Source organism: Phacochoerus africanus, chromosome 5 (assembly GCF_016906955.1).
Source record: "Phacochoerus africanus isolate WHEZ1 chromosome 5, ROS_Pafr_v1, whole genome shotgun sequence".
Lineage (NCBI taxonomy): Eukaryota > Metazoa > Chordata > Mammalia > Artiodactyla > Suidae > Phacochoerus > Phacochoerus africanus.
This window is the reverse complement of record NC_062548.1, coordinates 11,813,552-11,830,660: the sequence shown is the minus strand read 5'-3', so window position 1 is coordinate 11,830,660 and position 17,109 is coordinate 11,813,552. Positions and strand designations below refer to the sequence as shown.

At 47.0% G+C, this 17,109-nt stretch overlaps 1 protein-coding gene across 1 annotated transcript in view; it reads left to right on the top strand.

The window, feature by feature from the left end:
- The window catches only part of BAZ1B (bromodomain adjacent to zinc finger domain 1B), an 83,450-nt gene that overhangs the window by 63,768 nt on the left and 2,573 nt on the right, over nt 1-17,109 (top strand). Inside the window, 5 exon segments of the mRNA XM_047779849.1 lie at nt 9,309-9,443; nt 9,445-9,457; nt 11,165-11,312; nt 13,112-13,227; nt 15,992-16,137. Coding sequence (XP_047635805.1) covers nt 9,309-9,443; nt 9,445-9,457; nt 11,165-11,312; nt 13,112-13,227; nt 15,992-16,137 — 558 coding nt within the window.

Below are 17,109 nucleotides of genomic sequence, written 5' to 3'. Positions count from 1 at the left end.
TTCTTTTGTGACTGGTTTATTTAACTTAGCATAATGTCTACAAAGTTACCTGCATTGTAGCATGTGCCATAATTTCCTCCTTCTTCTTTTTTCTTTTTCTTTTTAAGACTGAGTTGTACTCTGTTGTGTGTATTTACCACATTTTGTTCACTGCTCAGTTGGGTCACTTCTACCTTATGGGTGTTGTGAATAATGTCGCTGTGGACCTTGAGAACTTGTTTGGAAGTTTCAGCAGGGGAACACATCTGGTTGTGGTGGCCTTCCTCTCTCTGGGAACATTGTCCTCTTTGAGCTTGCAGCTTGAGCAAGGATGGGGAATGCATATGGTGAGGGGAGGAAGAGGACACCCATTAGCCAGCCAGGCGAGCTCTCAACTCTGGCAGTCAGTGGGACGACAGATGCTATAATCAAATTACCCCCCATATCCAGTAATGCTGCTGTCAACGTGAATGAACAAATAATCTGTTCTAGTCTCTAAATTCTTTGGGTGTGTACCCAGGAGTAGAATGGCGGCATCCCATAGTAATTCTATTTAATTTTTGAGGAACTGCCATGTTTTTCATAGCAGCAGTACCATTTTGCATTTCCTCCAGCCACGCACAAGGGTTTTAATTTCTCCGCACCCTTGTCGGCACTTGTGATTACCTATCTCTTTTATGAGTGTGAGTGGTTTGATGTACATTTCCCTAATGATTAGCGATGTTGAACATCCTTTCGTGTGCTTGTTGACTACTTATCTATCTTGGGAAAATGTCTATTTGAGTCCTCTGGCTTTTTTTTTTTTTTTTTTGGTAATTTTTTGGGGGAGTTCCTTTTGTGGCTGGGTGGGTTAAGAACTTGACTAGTATCCAGGAGGATGCTGGTTTGATCCCTGGCCATTCTCAGTGGGTTAAGGATACAGTGTTGCCACAAGCTGTGGCGTAAATCACAGATGTGGCTCGGATCTGGTGATTCTGTGGCTGTGGTGGAGGCCGGCAGCTGCAGCTCCAATTCAGCCACTAGCCGGGGACCTTCCATATGCTGCATATGTGACCCTAAAAAGGAAAAAAAATGTTTTTGGGGGAGTGGTGTCGGGAGATACATGGGTTCCTTCCTTATATATATTCTGAATATTAATCATTTATCAAGTATATGTTTCACAAATGTGTTCTCTCATTTTGTGAGCTGCTTTTTTGCTCTGTTGATAGTGTCTTTTTTTTTTTTTTTTCCCGTTTCCTTTTTTGGCTGTTCCGAGGCATATGGAGTTCCTAGTCAGGGATCAAATCTGAGCCAGTTGTGACCTATGCTGCAGCTGCAGCAATGGCATATCCTTTAACCAGCTGCACTGGGCTGGAGGTTAAACCTGCATCTTGGTGCTGCAAAGAAGCTGCCGATGGTATTGCACCATAGTGGGAACTCCTGATGGTGTCGGTTAGGTTTGCCGGGGGAGGAATGTGCAAGGCCACCTTGGTAAAGCAAGAGAGATTTGTTAAAGCATCAGCCAGTGATGGGCTGAGCTCAGGATGGCTCCAGCCTCAACTGTGAGGAGACGCTAGGCTTATAAATGATCTGTGGCTGGAGTTTATGGGGGAACTTTTGGCAGGAACAGTGACGGAGGGGAGGGGAAGGTCAAGGGAGGGGTAGGAGGCTTGAATCCCATGACAGAGGGCAGTTGATCCTTGTAGTTCATCTGTGCAGGCTGTTGTTTCTTGCTGCCTAACTTGAGCATCCACATTCGGGAAAGGGGCTAAATCTTGTGCTGGGCCATGCCCACGTCCACTGCAGGTCCAAGGTGAACAGCCACATTGAGGGGGTGGGGGTGGGGCACCTATCTCCATCCTCCTGGGAATGTATCAGTGTCTTTTGATACACAGAAGTTCTAAAATTTGATGAAGTTCAAGTTAACTGTTTTTTCTTTTGTTGTCTCTGTTTTTGGTGTCATATTCAAGAAATCACTGACAAAAAAAAAAAAAAAAAAAGAATAGGAGTTCCCGTCGTGGTGCAGTGGTTAACGAATCCGACTAGGAACCATGAGGTTGCGGGTTCGATCCCTGCCCTTGCTCAGTGGGTTGACGATCCGGCGTTGCCGTGAGCTGTGGTGTAGGTTGCAGACGCGGCTCGGATCTTGCGTTGCTGTGACTCTGGCATAGGCTGGCAGCTACAGCTCCGATTCGACCCCTAGCCTGGGAACCTCCATATGCTGCGGGAGCGGCCCAAGAAATGGCAAAAAGACAAAAAAGAAAAAAAAAAATCACTGACAAATCCAGTGTCATGAAACTTTCCTCTTTTCTTTTCTTCAACAAGTTTTAGAGTTTTAGCTCTTAGATTTAGATCTTTGATCCATTTAGAGTTAATTTTGGTATATAGTATAAGGTTAAGGGGCCAATTCATTTGTTTGTATATGTATATCCACTTTTCTAATTTTTAAAATTTTAAAAGCTCATCGTAAGTCAAATGCGAGAGGGAGATAAAATATGAAACAATCCCTGTCTTAGTACCCCCCCAAAGACACCACTCTTTAATAATTTGATGTTTTTATATGTATGTATGTATGTATGTATGTATACACACACACACACACACACACACACACACACACACAGATAGTTTTGTTGGATTTTTACAGAATGGAACAATATCATTTGGAGTTTGTTTTTTTTTTTTTCTTTTTTTTTCCTTTTTACAGCCACATGTGTGGCATATGGAAGTTCCCAGGCTAGGGGTTGAATCAGAGCTGCAGCTGCTGGCCTACACTATAACCATGGCAACAGTGGATCCAAGCCACATCTGTGACCTGTGCTGTAGCTTACAGCAAAACCAGCTCCTTAACCCACTGAGTGAAGCCGGGGATCAAACTCGCATCCTCATGAATACTAGTCGGGTTTTTAACCCGCTGAGCCACAATGGGAACTCCCTGCAGTCAGTTCTTAACCCACTGTGCCACAGTGGGAGCTCCTAGCAGCTCCATTTTTTTTTTCTTCCTGTTTTATGTATTAGATTTCTTAAGATTACTTGTGAAGAAAATAATTCAAAAACAGTACATTAAGGGAGAGGTCCCAGCCACTATCCAGTGGAATACTTTCTCTTGTTTTTGACTTCTTTCTCTTCTTTCCTCCTCCTCCTCTTTTTTTTTGGGGGGGGGGGGGGCTGTACTCATGGCATATAGATGCTCCCAGGCCGAGGATTGAAGAGGATTGTATCTGTACCATAGCAGTGACTTGAGCCACAGTAGCGACAACACTGGATCCTTAACCCACTGCACCACCGGGGAACTCCCTCTTCTTTCCTTTCATTCACAAACATCTGTTAAAGGCTTGCTGCCTATGCCAGTCATTTTGCACAGTCTGGGGGTTTTGGTGGTAAGTAGAAGGACCTCAGTTTGAGTGTGAGAGATGGTTGTAGTAGTGTGACAGGTGCGAAAGAGCAGTACTTGGCCCACCTGTGGAGGATACCTAGGGCCACTTCAGATCATGGAAGGGGTGCCTGCTCTTTGTTAGGCTGAGCTGAAATTGGCCTTCTCATTACTGACAGCTAGTCCTTGTTTGGCCCTTTGAGTTTACAGAGTGATTTTCCCCTCTAAAGCTCAGAGAGGAGTATATAATTGGCACGTTCCCCTTAAGTTTCTTCCTGGGGCCAGAGGTGATATGTGATACAAGAAAGACGATTTTAGGTGAGAGGTGAGCAGGAATTCAGAGTCACTTAGATGAAGTTTCATCTATTAATTCATGGCACAGACTTGCAGATTTTACACGCATCGTTATCTTACTGGACTGCAGCATCCAGGTAACTTTCCAGATGATCTAAGACAAGGTCTCCTTTGCTTCAGTTTCTTTTTATTAGGCATAATTTTCAGCCTTGCTAAGTACTGCTTGGGTTTTGTTTTTAACCCAGTTCTACACAGAAGAACCTCTTTGATGTGATCTTTCCTGGCCATTTCTTTTCTTTCTTTCTTTCTTTTTTTGCTTTTTAGGGCCTCACCCATGGAATATGGAGGTTCCCAGGCTAGGGGTTGAATCGGAGCTACAGCTCCCAGCCTACACCACAGCCACAGCAATACAGGATCCAAGCTGCATCTGTGACCTACACCTCAGCCCATGGCAACACCGGATCCTTAACCTACTGAGTGAGGCCAAGGATCAAACCTGCATCTTCATGGATACTAATTAGTCAGATTCGTTTCTGTTGTGCCACAATGGGAACTTTCCTCTCGGCATTTCTTTACCAGTAACATTTTCTTCTCATTGGGAACTAGGAGTTGTAGAATTCTCAAGTTCTTTTCTAGTATTCAACCCCATAGTGAAGTGTACCCTCTTTTTAGCTTGTCCTGTGAAACAATTCTTAGCTTGACTGGGGAGGAAAATATGAGCATTTTGCAGGTTTAACCTTTGGGCCCAGACATGGGACACAAATGGAAAACATGGAAGAGTTTCTTGGAAAATCAATTAGGTTGCCTCCTAAGTAGTTCAGCAATGTTCCCCATTAAAGTGGCATTATGCCCTGCAGTTCCTCAGCGCAGGTCAGCCTTGCCACCACGCTGAAATTTTCCACTGTCCTTAGCTTTTCCACTTAGCAGGGGCCAGCATTTTTTTTCACTGGCACTAGGTTGTTGCATGAGCTAATATCAGTCTCTAATCCGTGCTTTAGTTTTCTTATTTATAAAAGTAGATCATCTCAAATCCCTTGCTGTGATAGCCAGTTATTTCAGATATTTAATGTTTATTTCATTTCTTACATTAAGTGGGAAAGATGTTATATAATTTGGCCAAATCCTGGGTTCTTTCAGGCTATTTACTTTGGATGCATTTGTCCTAACAACCTGATTATCTGTTTTTCCATTTTAAACATTCTTTTATGGAAGAATATGATCTGAAGCCTCTTTATAGTCTTGCCAAGATATGCTATCCCTTTTTACTGTTAGGTAAAGGGATTAATGGTGATTTTGTTCCATACACTTCTGACTAGGACCCCACTTTATTTAAATATGCTAAAGGATTTCAATTTTTCATCAGAATAGTGTGTTTAGCTTCCCAGCAGTACTGCAAGATAAGAGTGCTTGATGCCGTGTGTTGAATGTTGAAACTTTATGTTGCTGCTGTGTATCTGTTTTCAGAAACAGTCTTGAATGTGGTGCTGTTTTTGTTTTTGTTTCTTTTAGGGCCGCACCCACGGCATATGGAGGTTCCCAAGCTAGGGACTGAATCAGAGCTGTAGCCGCTGGTCTACACCACAGCCAGAGCAACGTCAGATCTGAGCCGTATTTGCAACCTACACCACAGGTCATTGCCATGCTGGATCCTTAACACAGTGAGGTCAGGGTTTGAACCCGTGTCTTCATGGATACCAGTCAGCTTCATTTCCCCTGAGCCACAATGGGAACTCCTTTTTTTTTTTTTTTTTAAATGTTCTGGAATGTTTGAAATTTTGTGCAGTGGGAGTAAACTAGGATGTTTTTTAAAATCTTGAATTCCTTTTTTTTGCCCTCAGAATTAGAGGCTGGCTGGAGACTAGACTAGTCCAGATGGATAACTCAGTGGATAGAACAGGATGCTAATGTACAAGGCCAAGAGGATTGGATTTTGGGGATCTGGAGACCTGAAGGAAATCTGGCCCTAAATGGCTATGAGACCTTGGGCAGGCTTTTCACGAGAAATAATAATGAACATTACACAAACATTTCATAGCAGTATTATTCAGAAGAGTCAAAAAATTGGAAAAACCCAGATGTCTACCAAAATGAATGGATTAAAAAAAGGATAAGGGAGGGAGTGGGAGGGATCGGGAGCTTGGGCTTATCAGACACAACTTAGAATAGATTTACAAGGAGATCCTGCTGAATAGCATTGAGAACTTTGTCTAGATACTCATGTTGCAACAGAAGAAAGGCTGGGGGAAAAATGTTATTGTAATGTATACATGTAAGGATAACCTGACCCCCTTGCTGTACAGTGGGGGAAAAAAAAAAAAACGGAAAAAAAAAAAGGATATTACTCAGCGATTTGTAATTGAGTGAAGCACTCTTCTTACATGCTGGGGTGTAGATGAAGCTAGAAAACATTATGCTCAGTAAAAGCAGCCAGCCACAAGCCACATGTTATATCAACAGTCAGAACAGGCAAACTATAACTAGAAGTAGATTGTGGTTGCCTACGGCTGGGCAGCAATTGGTGGGTTAGGGTAGGGAATGGGGAATGCCAGGATTTCTTCTTTGGGTGATGGAAATGTTCTAACATTAAGATTATGTTGATTGTTGTACAGCTCTGCACATACATGAAAGAGTATTGACTTACATGTTTTATAAGGGGAATTTGTTAATATATAAATTATATCACAGTCTATTTTAAAAATGCAGTTAAGGGACTTCCCATTGTGGCACAGCAGAAACGAATCTGACTAGTATCTATGAAGATGCAGGTTTGATCCCTGGCCTCACTCAGTGGGTTAAGGATCCTGTGTGGCTGTGGTGTAGGCCTGCAGCTGCAGCTGTGAATCAGCCCCTAGCCTGGGAACTTCCATATGCCATGGGTGCGGCCCTAAAAAGCAAAATAAAAAACAAAATGCAGTTAAATAAGTTTATTTCCAAAATCTCTTCCAGTTTTTTTGTTTGTTGTAATGAAGCCACATGTACTGGGAGCTCAGATTTTATAATTTACAGGAATTAAGTAAAACGTAGTACTATATACTGATGACTTTTTAAAATACTTGTACGCATCTAACAAACAATCCGCTAGAGGACAGCAAAGCCCATTTTAGCCATTCCCTGGCTGTTGTAACATCTTTCAGGAACCGAATCTGAAATTCTTAAATTCATATTCCACTGCATGGAGAGGTTTGAGTTGTCATTACAATTAGAGAGTCAGTGGTCCCGTGTCAGCTCTCTGTTACATCAGGGGAGAAGACCAGCACAGTGGCTGTGCTGGTGGCCCTCAGCACCTGCCGAGGAGCTCTCTCGAGGGCAGGAAGGAAATTGTGCTCTATTTTTTTTTTTTTTGTCTTTTTGCTATTTCTTGGGCCGCTCCTGCGGCATATGGAGGTTCCCAGGCTAGGGGTCGTATCGGAGCTGTAGCCCTCCAGGCTACGCCAGAGCCACAGCAACGCGGGATCCGAGCCGTGTCTGCGACCTACACCACAGCTCACGGCAACGCCGGATCGTTAACCCACTGAGCAAGGGCAGGGACCGAACCCGCAACCTCATGGTTCCTAGTCGGATTCATTAACCACTGTGCCATGACGGGAACTCCTGTGCTCTATTTTGAAGGCAGAGCTCGAGATACCTGCTGCACTGCAGGTGGGAATAAGGAAGGAGTCAGTTTCCTCGGAACTTGAGCAACCTCTTAACTTTTTGGTGTGTTGATGCTGCTTATCCTAGTTACTCATAAATTTATATACACGAGGCTTTTGGTTGCTTCTCTATTTCTGTAGGAAAGAGGAAGAACAGTCTCTGTTTCCCTCCTTCACTCTCAAAGCCACAGCTGCCGAAGGAGCTCAGCTGTCTTTGTCCTTGGCAGCTCTATTTTAAAGCCTATGGCCTTCCCAGAATAACAAGCCTTTCCTATAGGAGGAAGGCTGTTACTTAAAATTGAACTTGTAGAGTTCCCACCATGGTCAAGAATCCGACTTCAGTGCCTTGGGTCGCTACAGAGGTGCCAGTTTGATCTGAGGTTAAAGGATCTAACATTGCTGCAGCCATGGCTTGGATTCAGTCCCTGGCCCAGGAACTTCCATATGCTGTGGGTTCAGCCATAAAATTAAACATAGATAAATAAATAAGTTGACCTTTTGCCTAGGATAGGCCAGTGAAACCCAGTGGTGTTGGTGTGCTAGCTAGAGCCAGCCAAGCTGTAAAAGTAGCCAGCATTGTTTATTTCATTTCAGTCACAGCAGAGTTAAGCAGTATGACCTCTCCAAGGTAGATGATAGTAAGGTAACCTGGCCGCTCAGCTTCTGGTGTATGGCCTCAGCTGTACGTCATCCAGCTTCGTTGTATTCTCAGACTATCTGAGAGTGATGCCTTCTCTCGTGGCATTTAAGTGGATTCTCTAATTGTTTAGGCTTTTTTAGTGCTTTGAAGACACCCCCCCAATCATCTTTTGACTAATAGTAACGCAAATCATTTATCCTAAAAGAGCATTTTTGTTCTTCCTAGATTTTTTTTTTTGGCTATTTATGGCCACACTCGTGACATATGGAAGTTCCCAGGCTAGGAGTGGATGGGAGCTGCAGCTGCAGCTCCTGGCCTACACCACAGCCACAGCAACTCAGGATCTGAGCCTCATCTGTGACCTACACTGCTGCGCACAGCAATGCCAGGTCCTTAACCCACTGAGCGAGGCCAGGGATCAAACCCGCATCCTCGTGGATACTGGTTGGGTTTGTTACCGCTGAGCCACGACGGGAATTCCATTAGAATGTCTGTTTTATAGAGAGTTGAAAATTCCTGATTATGTTTGTCTCCATCCTGTTTGCTTTGCTAATTCTAAATTAATTTGCATTTTCTGATGATGGGAGGAGGCCATGTGGGTTATGCTGAGAATAATGGTCCAGCATGAAATCAGGCCAACCCCTGGGACTTAGAAGTAGGTGATAAAGCCAAGAATGTTTTGTATCACTATTTAATACTTGTAAGAATTGTAGAACACTTTAGGGATACTCTTTACTGTTTCTAGGCCCTGTAATCTGAGATAGTGATACTTACTATTTTAGAAACTGGTCATTTTGATCTGAGTTTGCTGGCTACATGACATTGTTGCATACCCATGTGACTTACACAGTGCCAGTGTTCCTGCTTTTATTCATTCATTTATTTGTCTGTGGCCTATGGAGGTTCTCAGGTGGGTCGAATTGGAGCTGCAGCTGCCGACCTACACCACAGCCACAGCAATGCAGGATCCGATCCATGTCTGTGACCTACACCACAGCTTGAGGCAATACCAGATCCTTAACCCACCGAATGAGGCCCGGGACCAAACCTGAATCCTCATAGATACTAGTCCAGTTTGTTACTGCCTAGCCACGATGGGAACTCCTGTTTCCTGCTTTTAAATGACACTGAATCTTTACTTGAATTTCATTAGAAGGGACCTTGTCTCTAGTCATTTCCCCCTTGAATTGTGTGACCTTTAGCAAATTTTTTCCACCCTTTGGAGCCTTCATTTCCTCTGTGTGATAAAAAAGATAGACTAGGGGAGCTCAGGAAGTAAATGCTTCTCTCATGTCTTTTCCTAGTCCTAGTCCTTTCCTGGTGTATATTCTGTCAGTATTATGTGAAAAATCCACATTTCATGTCTTTGAAATTATTGTAAGTAATGCTGGCCTGGTTGGTCTCTGTTTAGGTCGCATCTGCTCTGGAAAAATGGAAGACAGCAATCCGTGAGGCTCAGACCTTTTCCAGAATGCACGTTCTACTTGGGATGCTTGATGCCTGTATCAAATGGGATATGTCAGCAGAAAATGCTCGATGCAAAGTTTTGTCGAAAGAAAGGTATAAATCACAGTTTCTCTTCTGAGTATATTAAGCACTAGGACTTCCATTTCCAAAATCTTTTCTCCCCTTAGGAATTCTGTATACACCATTTTTAAATGTATTCTGACAGATTTTATCTTCTGAAGGTCTGTAAAATACTAGCCTTTAGGAGTTCCTGTTGTGGCTCAGCAGTAACGAACCCACATGGAGATGTGGGATTGATCCCTGGCCCTGCTAAGTGGGTTAAGGATCCGACGTTGCTGTGGCTGTGGTGCAGGCCGGCAGCTGCAGCTCTGATTTGACCCCTAGCCTGGGAACCTCCACATGACTCGTGACTCGGGTCTTAAAAGCAAAAAATAAAAGTAAAAAATCACATGCCAGCAATCAAAGCAGATCCTTTGTGCCTCAGTTTTGAGTATAAAATAAGAGCAGTTGGTCTTGTCAGTCCTTAAATATTCTATGGGGAACAAGAACTAGTTAACCTAAAAATTTGAATCTCTTATTATCTCTGAAATTTTAGTCATCCACGAAGTGAGCTAGGTGTTACCAGTAGAGGGCAGTATTTGAACATGGTGAAGAATGCCTGGGTTTAGACCTTCCAGCATGGAGTCCTACAGAGCAAAGCGTTCGGGACTGTTTAATGCTGAGAGCTTTTAGAGCCCCGTTATGTGTAAAAAGAACCGGATGGCTAACCCCCTCCCAGCCATGGACTTCTTAGTGGCTAAAGCTATTTTGTGACTTAGGTTAGTTACGATTCACTTTCCAAGGATGAGGAGACTTATGCTCTAAAAACTGCTCTAGAATGAAAGTTGGAGAGAGGATAATGGTCATTTGAATTGGTTTGTTGGAGTTCCTGTCGTGGCGCAGTGGTTAACGAATCCGACTAGGAACCATGAGGTTGCGGGTTCGGTCCCTGCCCTTGCTCAGTGGGTTAAGGATCCGGCGTTGCCGTGAGCTGTGGTGTAGGTTGCAGACGAGGCTCGGATCCCGAGTTGCTGTGGCTCTGGCGTAGGCCAGTGGCTACAGCTCCGATTCAACCCCTAGCCTGGGAACCTCCATATGCCGTGGGAGCGGCCCAAGAAATAGCAACAACAACGACAAAAGACAAAAAAAAAAGAAAAAAAAATTGGTTTGTTGTAGACGTTTCCTCGTGGCTCAGTGGGTTAGGGGTCCGGTGTTGTTATTGCTGTGGCTCTGGTTACAGTGGTGGCATGGGTTTGATCCCTGGCCTGGGAAATTTGACATGCCACGGGTGTGGCCAAAAAAATAATTGGTTTGGTGTATTTTCAAATAGGGACACTGAGTGGTTTAAGAGAACATGTCACACATGAGTTGGGAAGCATTTGTGTGATCGGCAGGAGGAGGAAGGGCAGAAAATGTGACTGGGGGAGATTGATTTCTTAGTGGGAGAGAAGCAGCAACATCTTGACGTTTTTGGTACCTCCTAGTGAATGGTAGCTGTCTTCTTCCAGCCCTGGATAGATCCAGAAGAGACGTTAGAAGACCCGAACCCTGAATTATCTATAGACTAGTTAACGCTATATTTTTTTTCACAAGATGGCTGCATTTTTACAAACGGGGTGCCACTGTACCCGAATGTTTTGTCCTTTCCAGGATGTTAACTGAGGCTGAACAGCTTTTACAGCTCCCCGATGGCACAGCTTTTACAGCTCCCCGATGGCTGCCATGCTCCTGACAGCACTGTGGAAATTTATGTCTTTGCAGGTGAGGACGACAAGCTGATCTTGTGTGACGAGTGTAACAAAGCCTTCCACCTGTTCTGTCTGAGGCCGGCTCTCTATGCGGTACCAGATGGTGAGTGGCAGTGCCCAGCCTGCCAGCCTGCTACTGCCAGGCGCAACTCCCGTGGCAGGTGAGACGTTCTTATTTTACAAACAAATTAATAAATACGGTACTCGAGCTTCAGTTACTCAGACTGACTGCTGCCGAGAAGCTTCAAGTTCGTCTTTGGTGCATATCGCTCCCTCATTGAAGATACTGCAGTGGGAGCTCAGAGGGCTCTGATGAATATCCCCATTTCTGGTTTTCATTACTAGTCATGTTTTATATATTCTTGGTCATATCTTCTCAAATAACAATCTATCTCCGTCTTCTGCTTCTTCCACTTTGTCCACTTTCTTCACTTGTGATGACGTCTTTAGCTACCCACTCCTGAAATCCCCAAACTGTTACCGTCCTTGCCTATACCTGCTGTTTGCACGTCAGTGTCATCTTGGACATCTTCCTCTCCCTCGTCCATTTGCCAGACGTCATCACTGCAGTGTCGACATGGCCTGTGCGTCAGTGTCTTGCTGTTCATTCCCCCTGGTACCTGCTGTCATCAGGCCCTCTTAAGCCTCTCGTCTGAGCTCCTTCAGTGCCTTCTCAACTCCCTTGTCTCATATCTTTCCCCCTCTTATCCGTCCAGGTTTTGGGGTGATACCAGAATGGTTTATGTAACACAAACATCTGCCTGTGTCACTCTTCTGTTCCAGAACTTCAGTCTTCCTGTTGCCTTTCGAATAAGTCCGAGCTCCCCAGCCTACCTTCGAGACTCTTACTCTACAGTACTAGCGTGTGTCTTTATGTGCCCCAGTGCCCACGTTTGTGTGCGTGTTACAGACTCTTGTCTGTGTGTCCCTGGCCACTTGTGCCTTCCTTCCAGCTGCAAGTATTCTCTGTTCCCAGGACTCGCACCTGGGGAGTGCAGCCCGCGGCCTGCCGATCTGAGAGTCACTGCTCTTTTGAAACATCCTTACACCCTTGGGATTCATTCTCCTGTGTGTTCCAGCTCAGCTTTGGATCTGAGCTGGTGTCTTGATGCGTCTTGCCTTTATGGTCAGTTTCACGCCCGGCTCTCTTCCTGTGAGGCTGTCAGTGCCCTGAGAGTAGAGGTGGTGGTTTAGTCTTCATCCTGATCCCAGTAAGGCCAAACACAGGGCCTTGTAAAGAGGAGACACCTAATATTTGCCAAAGTTAATACCCTTGTTGTCCACGTTGAAATTCGAGGTGATAAAAAGAGCAGTTTAGAGGCACTCTAGTTTGGTGCCTCTTTGAAAGGGCAGAGCTGTTTGATCGGGACCCTGCCTAAGAGCATTACTCGGTTATTTCTCACTCCATTCCAGCTACACTTAGAGAGATGAGGCACGCTGCTCCGAAATGGTGGGGCTTTGGACCAGCTGTTCTGAGCTGGGATTACCAGTGCTTTGATGTTGTGGTCATGGACAAGCTGTTTCGGCCCCTGGAAGGGCCGTCAAGGTGCAGTAACACCTGTCCGGGCTGTTTACCCTTTCAGTCCACTCCAGAGTTGGGGACAGTTTTAATACCTGAAATGTTACACTATCTGGCTGTTTTTATGAAACAAAAGGAGCAGAATTTTGTATTGTTTTGTGTGTCGAGGGGTGGGGTTGCATTTTGGTCTTGGTTTTTGTTGCCATGGGTGTGTCTTATCCAAAGGTTTGGGGCCTGGTGGAGGAGGCACGGTGTTGAAGCTCAGGTTTTCATTCTGCTTCCTGTGCCCTGGCCTGGATTCAGGTTCCCTCCCCTCAGTATCACGTCTGGGTCTAGTCTGTGAAGAGGGAAGGGTTGCTGGGATTCATGTGGGACTTGACCTTTCCTAGGACCACTCTGGCCTGTATCTGTGTTCTCTACAAGCAGTGTCTTCCCCGACAGGAATTACACCGAAGAGTCTTCCTCTGAGGACAGTGAAGATGATGAGAGCGAGGAAGAGGAGGAGGAGGGGGAGGAGGAGGAGGAGGAGGAGGACTATGAGGTGGCTGGTTTGCGATGTAAGTATTCAGTTTGCTTTTATGTTAACCCCATGGTCTTCTACGGGGACTTGGAAAGACCGAGTTGGCAGTAGAGACCCAATGTCTTCACTGAGCCGTCTCCCTTGTCTCTCGTGTGGTGGTGGTGGGGTCACTCAGCCTCCTGCTAGGAGGTTCAGAAGGCCAGTTAACGATCTTCCTAGGAGGAGGTTGGGTAGCTTGGTCTCAGAATATCAAACTGTGGCAGATTCACTTGGTCCAAGATTTAGTGGCGTGCACGTATGTGTACGACAGGTCTGCTGGTTCTGAACCCTTTAGCCGGGGGACGCGGGTCTGGGCCTGTCGCCGTCTCGAAGTTCTTTTGGCCTCAGGTGCAGTGTTGCCTTTAGAGAAGTTATTTTTTTTCTCTGGCTAACAGTGATTTTTCACTTCCCTAAAGTGTGCAGGGCTGTAGATTTGCTAGTTTGGAAAGAGAAGACTTTTCCTGGTTTAGGCAGAGTTGTTGAGAAGTTTCTCAGTGGGTATCTGCAGGGGTAAAGGCTTCAGCATTTATGCTCACCTTGTTCACCCTTAATCTTTCATGTTTATTTTCCATGAGGCTTTGGCAATTGTGACATCTTAGCAGCCCCCTTCTTTGCAAAATGTACCCTTCTTCAAAGGTTCATACAAGATTTTGATGCGCTTTTGAAAGAGGCACAATTCCCACGATCATAGCTCCCAGAATGATCGTACTAGGTATAAGGAGACGGGATGTGTGGCATGCCCAGTCCTTGTACTGGCGCCACGAAAGCCTGGGGGCTTTGGGCTCGTACTCCTACTCCTATCTTCCCTAGTCCTGCAGGTTTTTTTTTTTTTTTTTTTTTTTTTTTGTCTTTGTTGTTGTTGTTGTTGCTATTTCTTAGGCCGCTCCTGCGGCATATGGAGGTTCCCAGGCTAGGGGTTGAATCAGAGCTGTAGCCACTGGCCTACGCCAGAGCCACAGCAACGCGGGATCCGAGCCTCGTCTGCAACCTACACCACAGCTCACGGCAACGCCGGATCGTTAACCCACTGAGCAAGGGCAGGGACCAAACCCGCAACCTCATGGTTCCTAGTCGGATTCGTTAACCACTGCGCCACGACGGGAACTCCTAGGTTTTAATTTGGGAAACCTACATTTCTCTTTGCTATAGGGCTCCTTTTGTTTGTTCCCAGGACATGGTTTTTCCGGTGTCCAGGGTAAGGAGGCAGGTAGTCTATTAGCCCTGCATTACAGAGAGACCACTGAGTACTGCCCCAGAGTGGTGATTTGGATGTGTGCTTGTCTGGGAATGGATGTTTTTTTGTTTGTTTGGTTTTTTTTTTTTAGGGCCACACCCGTGGCATATGGAGGTTCCCAGACTAGGGGTCAAATTGGAGTTGTACCTGCCAGCCACAGCCACAGCGACTCCAGATCCGAGCTGTGTCTGTGACCTATACCACAGCTCATGGCAACCCTGGATCCCTGACCCGCTGAGGCCAGGAATGGAACGTGCGTCCTCATAGATGCTAGTTGGGTTCATTAACTGCTGAGCCACAATGGGAGCTCCTGAGAACAGATTCTGAATGTGATGATGCACTGGTTTTTATTTTCCAAGTAATGGCGCCTTTCTACTTGGGAGTTACTGCTCTTTCCCAGGGATTGTTCCCGCTCCACGTTTCTAGAGCCTTTTCTACTAAATGGGTCTAGGAAGTATTGGGTATTTCAGAGCCTCTTGTCTACTCTGCCTCTTAGGCCACCAAAGGTGTGGTTCCCCAGTGCAACTGAAGGCCCTGGGCTGGTGTCTGTCCCCTTCATCCTGTGTTTCTTCCTTGGCATCAGCTTCTTACTCTCACTAGCCTGGTCCTGAACCTAGGGAACCTGAAATAGTCAGTGAAGGGTCATTCGTCTGCTGGTAGAATAGAAAACATTATTCATTGGTTCTCTGTATACCCCCCTCTCTGTCCAAGTGCCCCTCCCCACTTTCCAGGGGACACTCTGCTTAGGGAGCAGCCTTGAGCCAGTCCTTAGGGAGCGTCGTTTCCTGAGGCTCTGCTGAGAAGTGGTGGTGGCTTGTCTGACATGGGGCACCTGTTCTAGACCTGAGACATGGGCCGTCTTGAGTGCCCTTGTGTTTTTCACTCTCTCCGTGGGGAAATCCTGGGCGGAGCTCTTATGGCCTTGGCCTGGCCGGTCTGTGGTTTTTAGAAAAGCAGGAAAGCAGGCCTGGGGCTAGCCGTAAATGGGATTCGGTGAGGAAGCCTTCACGTAAGTCCCTCACGCAAGAATCAGCTTTTGCTCCGGCAAGATTGTGGGGGTGCGTGTCGGTGGACTCTGGGAATTGGGAAACGGGATCTGTTCCATCTCGCACGTAAATACATACGTTCTCAGCTGAGCCTGGGGTGCAGGAAGTCCAGGCAGACCCATCAGCCGATGGCTTTTTCTCCGGAGTGAGTCAGTTTGCAGTTGACTCCTTCCAGGCCGTCATTCCTGGGAGTAACTGAACAGGGTGGGGACAGAGGGTGGACGTCCTGAGGGGACTGGCCTTCTCAAGAGGCTCTTAACGGGTCTTCGGCAGTTGATGAAAGGTATCCGTTCTTCCCCTGCTACTGCTGCCTTCAAGGGTCCTGTGAGGGAGGCAGGAGACAGACCAGCGAGAGCACCTCCTAACCAGGAGGCCGCTGCTTTGCCCGTCCAGAGTGTCTGCCCGTCCAGAGTGTCGCCCCTTCTGCGGGCCTGCTCCCTGTGTCCGCAGTTCTGCTCTGATTGCGTATTTTCTTATTTCAGTGAGACCTCGAAAGACTGTCCGGGGCAGGCAGGGTGTCGTCCCTCCCGCAGCAAGGCCAGGCCGACGACCGGGTAAGAAGCCTCTTCCTACCAGGAGGTCTCGGCCGAAGCCACCACCCGTAGACGATGCTGAGGTTGATGAGCTGGTAAGAATTCTCTCTCGTCGGCCCTCGAGCATCTCTGGTTCGTATCCCCCGGTCCAGCATCAGGACTTCATCCGGCGGCAGCTGGGCGCCTCCCCCACTGCTCCCTCCTCCGTGACTCTGGAGACGGAGGCAGCGCATGGGCGGGCCCACGGGCAGAGGAGGCAGCGGGCTCTCTGGGCGCAGCTATGTCCGGCATCCCCTGCCGCAGTCTGCCTCGGCTCCGCTAGTTCACAAGCTGCCTGCGTCTCGTTAAGGATTTTTAAATAGTATCCATGTGTCTCCCGCGGCTCCGAGGGGCTGGGTCTCTCGAGGGAATGCCAGCAATGCTGGAGCCTCACTTAACTCTTGGGTCTTTTGCCGACAGTTGTCATGGGAGGAACGTCACCCTCCCCTCTGCTCCTCAACCAATGTCATTTTAGTGGTCTTGCTCTAGGTTGCACTTGATCTTGAAAGGAGAGGCTCTTGAAAACAGACCACTTGTTTTGACAGATGCGGCTGGAGTTGGAGGTGGGCTGGGGGTGCCTCCCGCTGGCCTGGTCCTAACCCCTTCCAGCCCAACGCCTGCTGCTGTGGGTCACGGCCTGTCCCCAGCCCCCACCCCCACCCCGAAGGGAGCCCCCATGCCTTTCTCTTCAGTCCCTTAGCTGCTCCAGCCCGCAGGGGAGAGCCCAGGAAAGAAATGGAACCTTTTTGCTTCTCTCAGACACTGTTCCCGTACAAACCTGGCTGAGGGTCGTCCCCGTAACGCCTGTCTCTCCGCAGTCGCTTGTCTATAGTCTCCCGCGGCGTTGGCGTGACCCAGGTCCACCTGCTCTCAGGGGGCTGGTGTCCTGGTGACAGTGGCCCTCTCTAGCGGGCCCCTAGCAGGACTGCTGCATGTCCTCCGCGGCTCTGATCACCAGCTCCCCGGGAGGGAGTCGGGGGGTCCTGACCCTCTCCGCTCCGAGAAGACAGCTGAACCTTTTCAAGCAG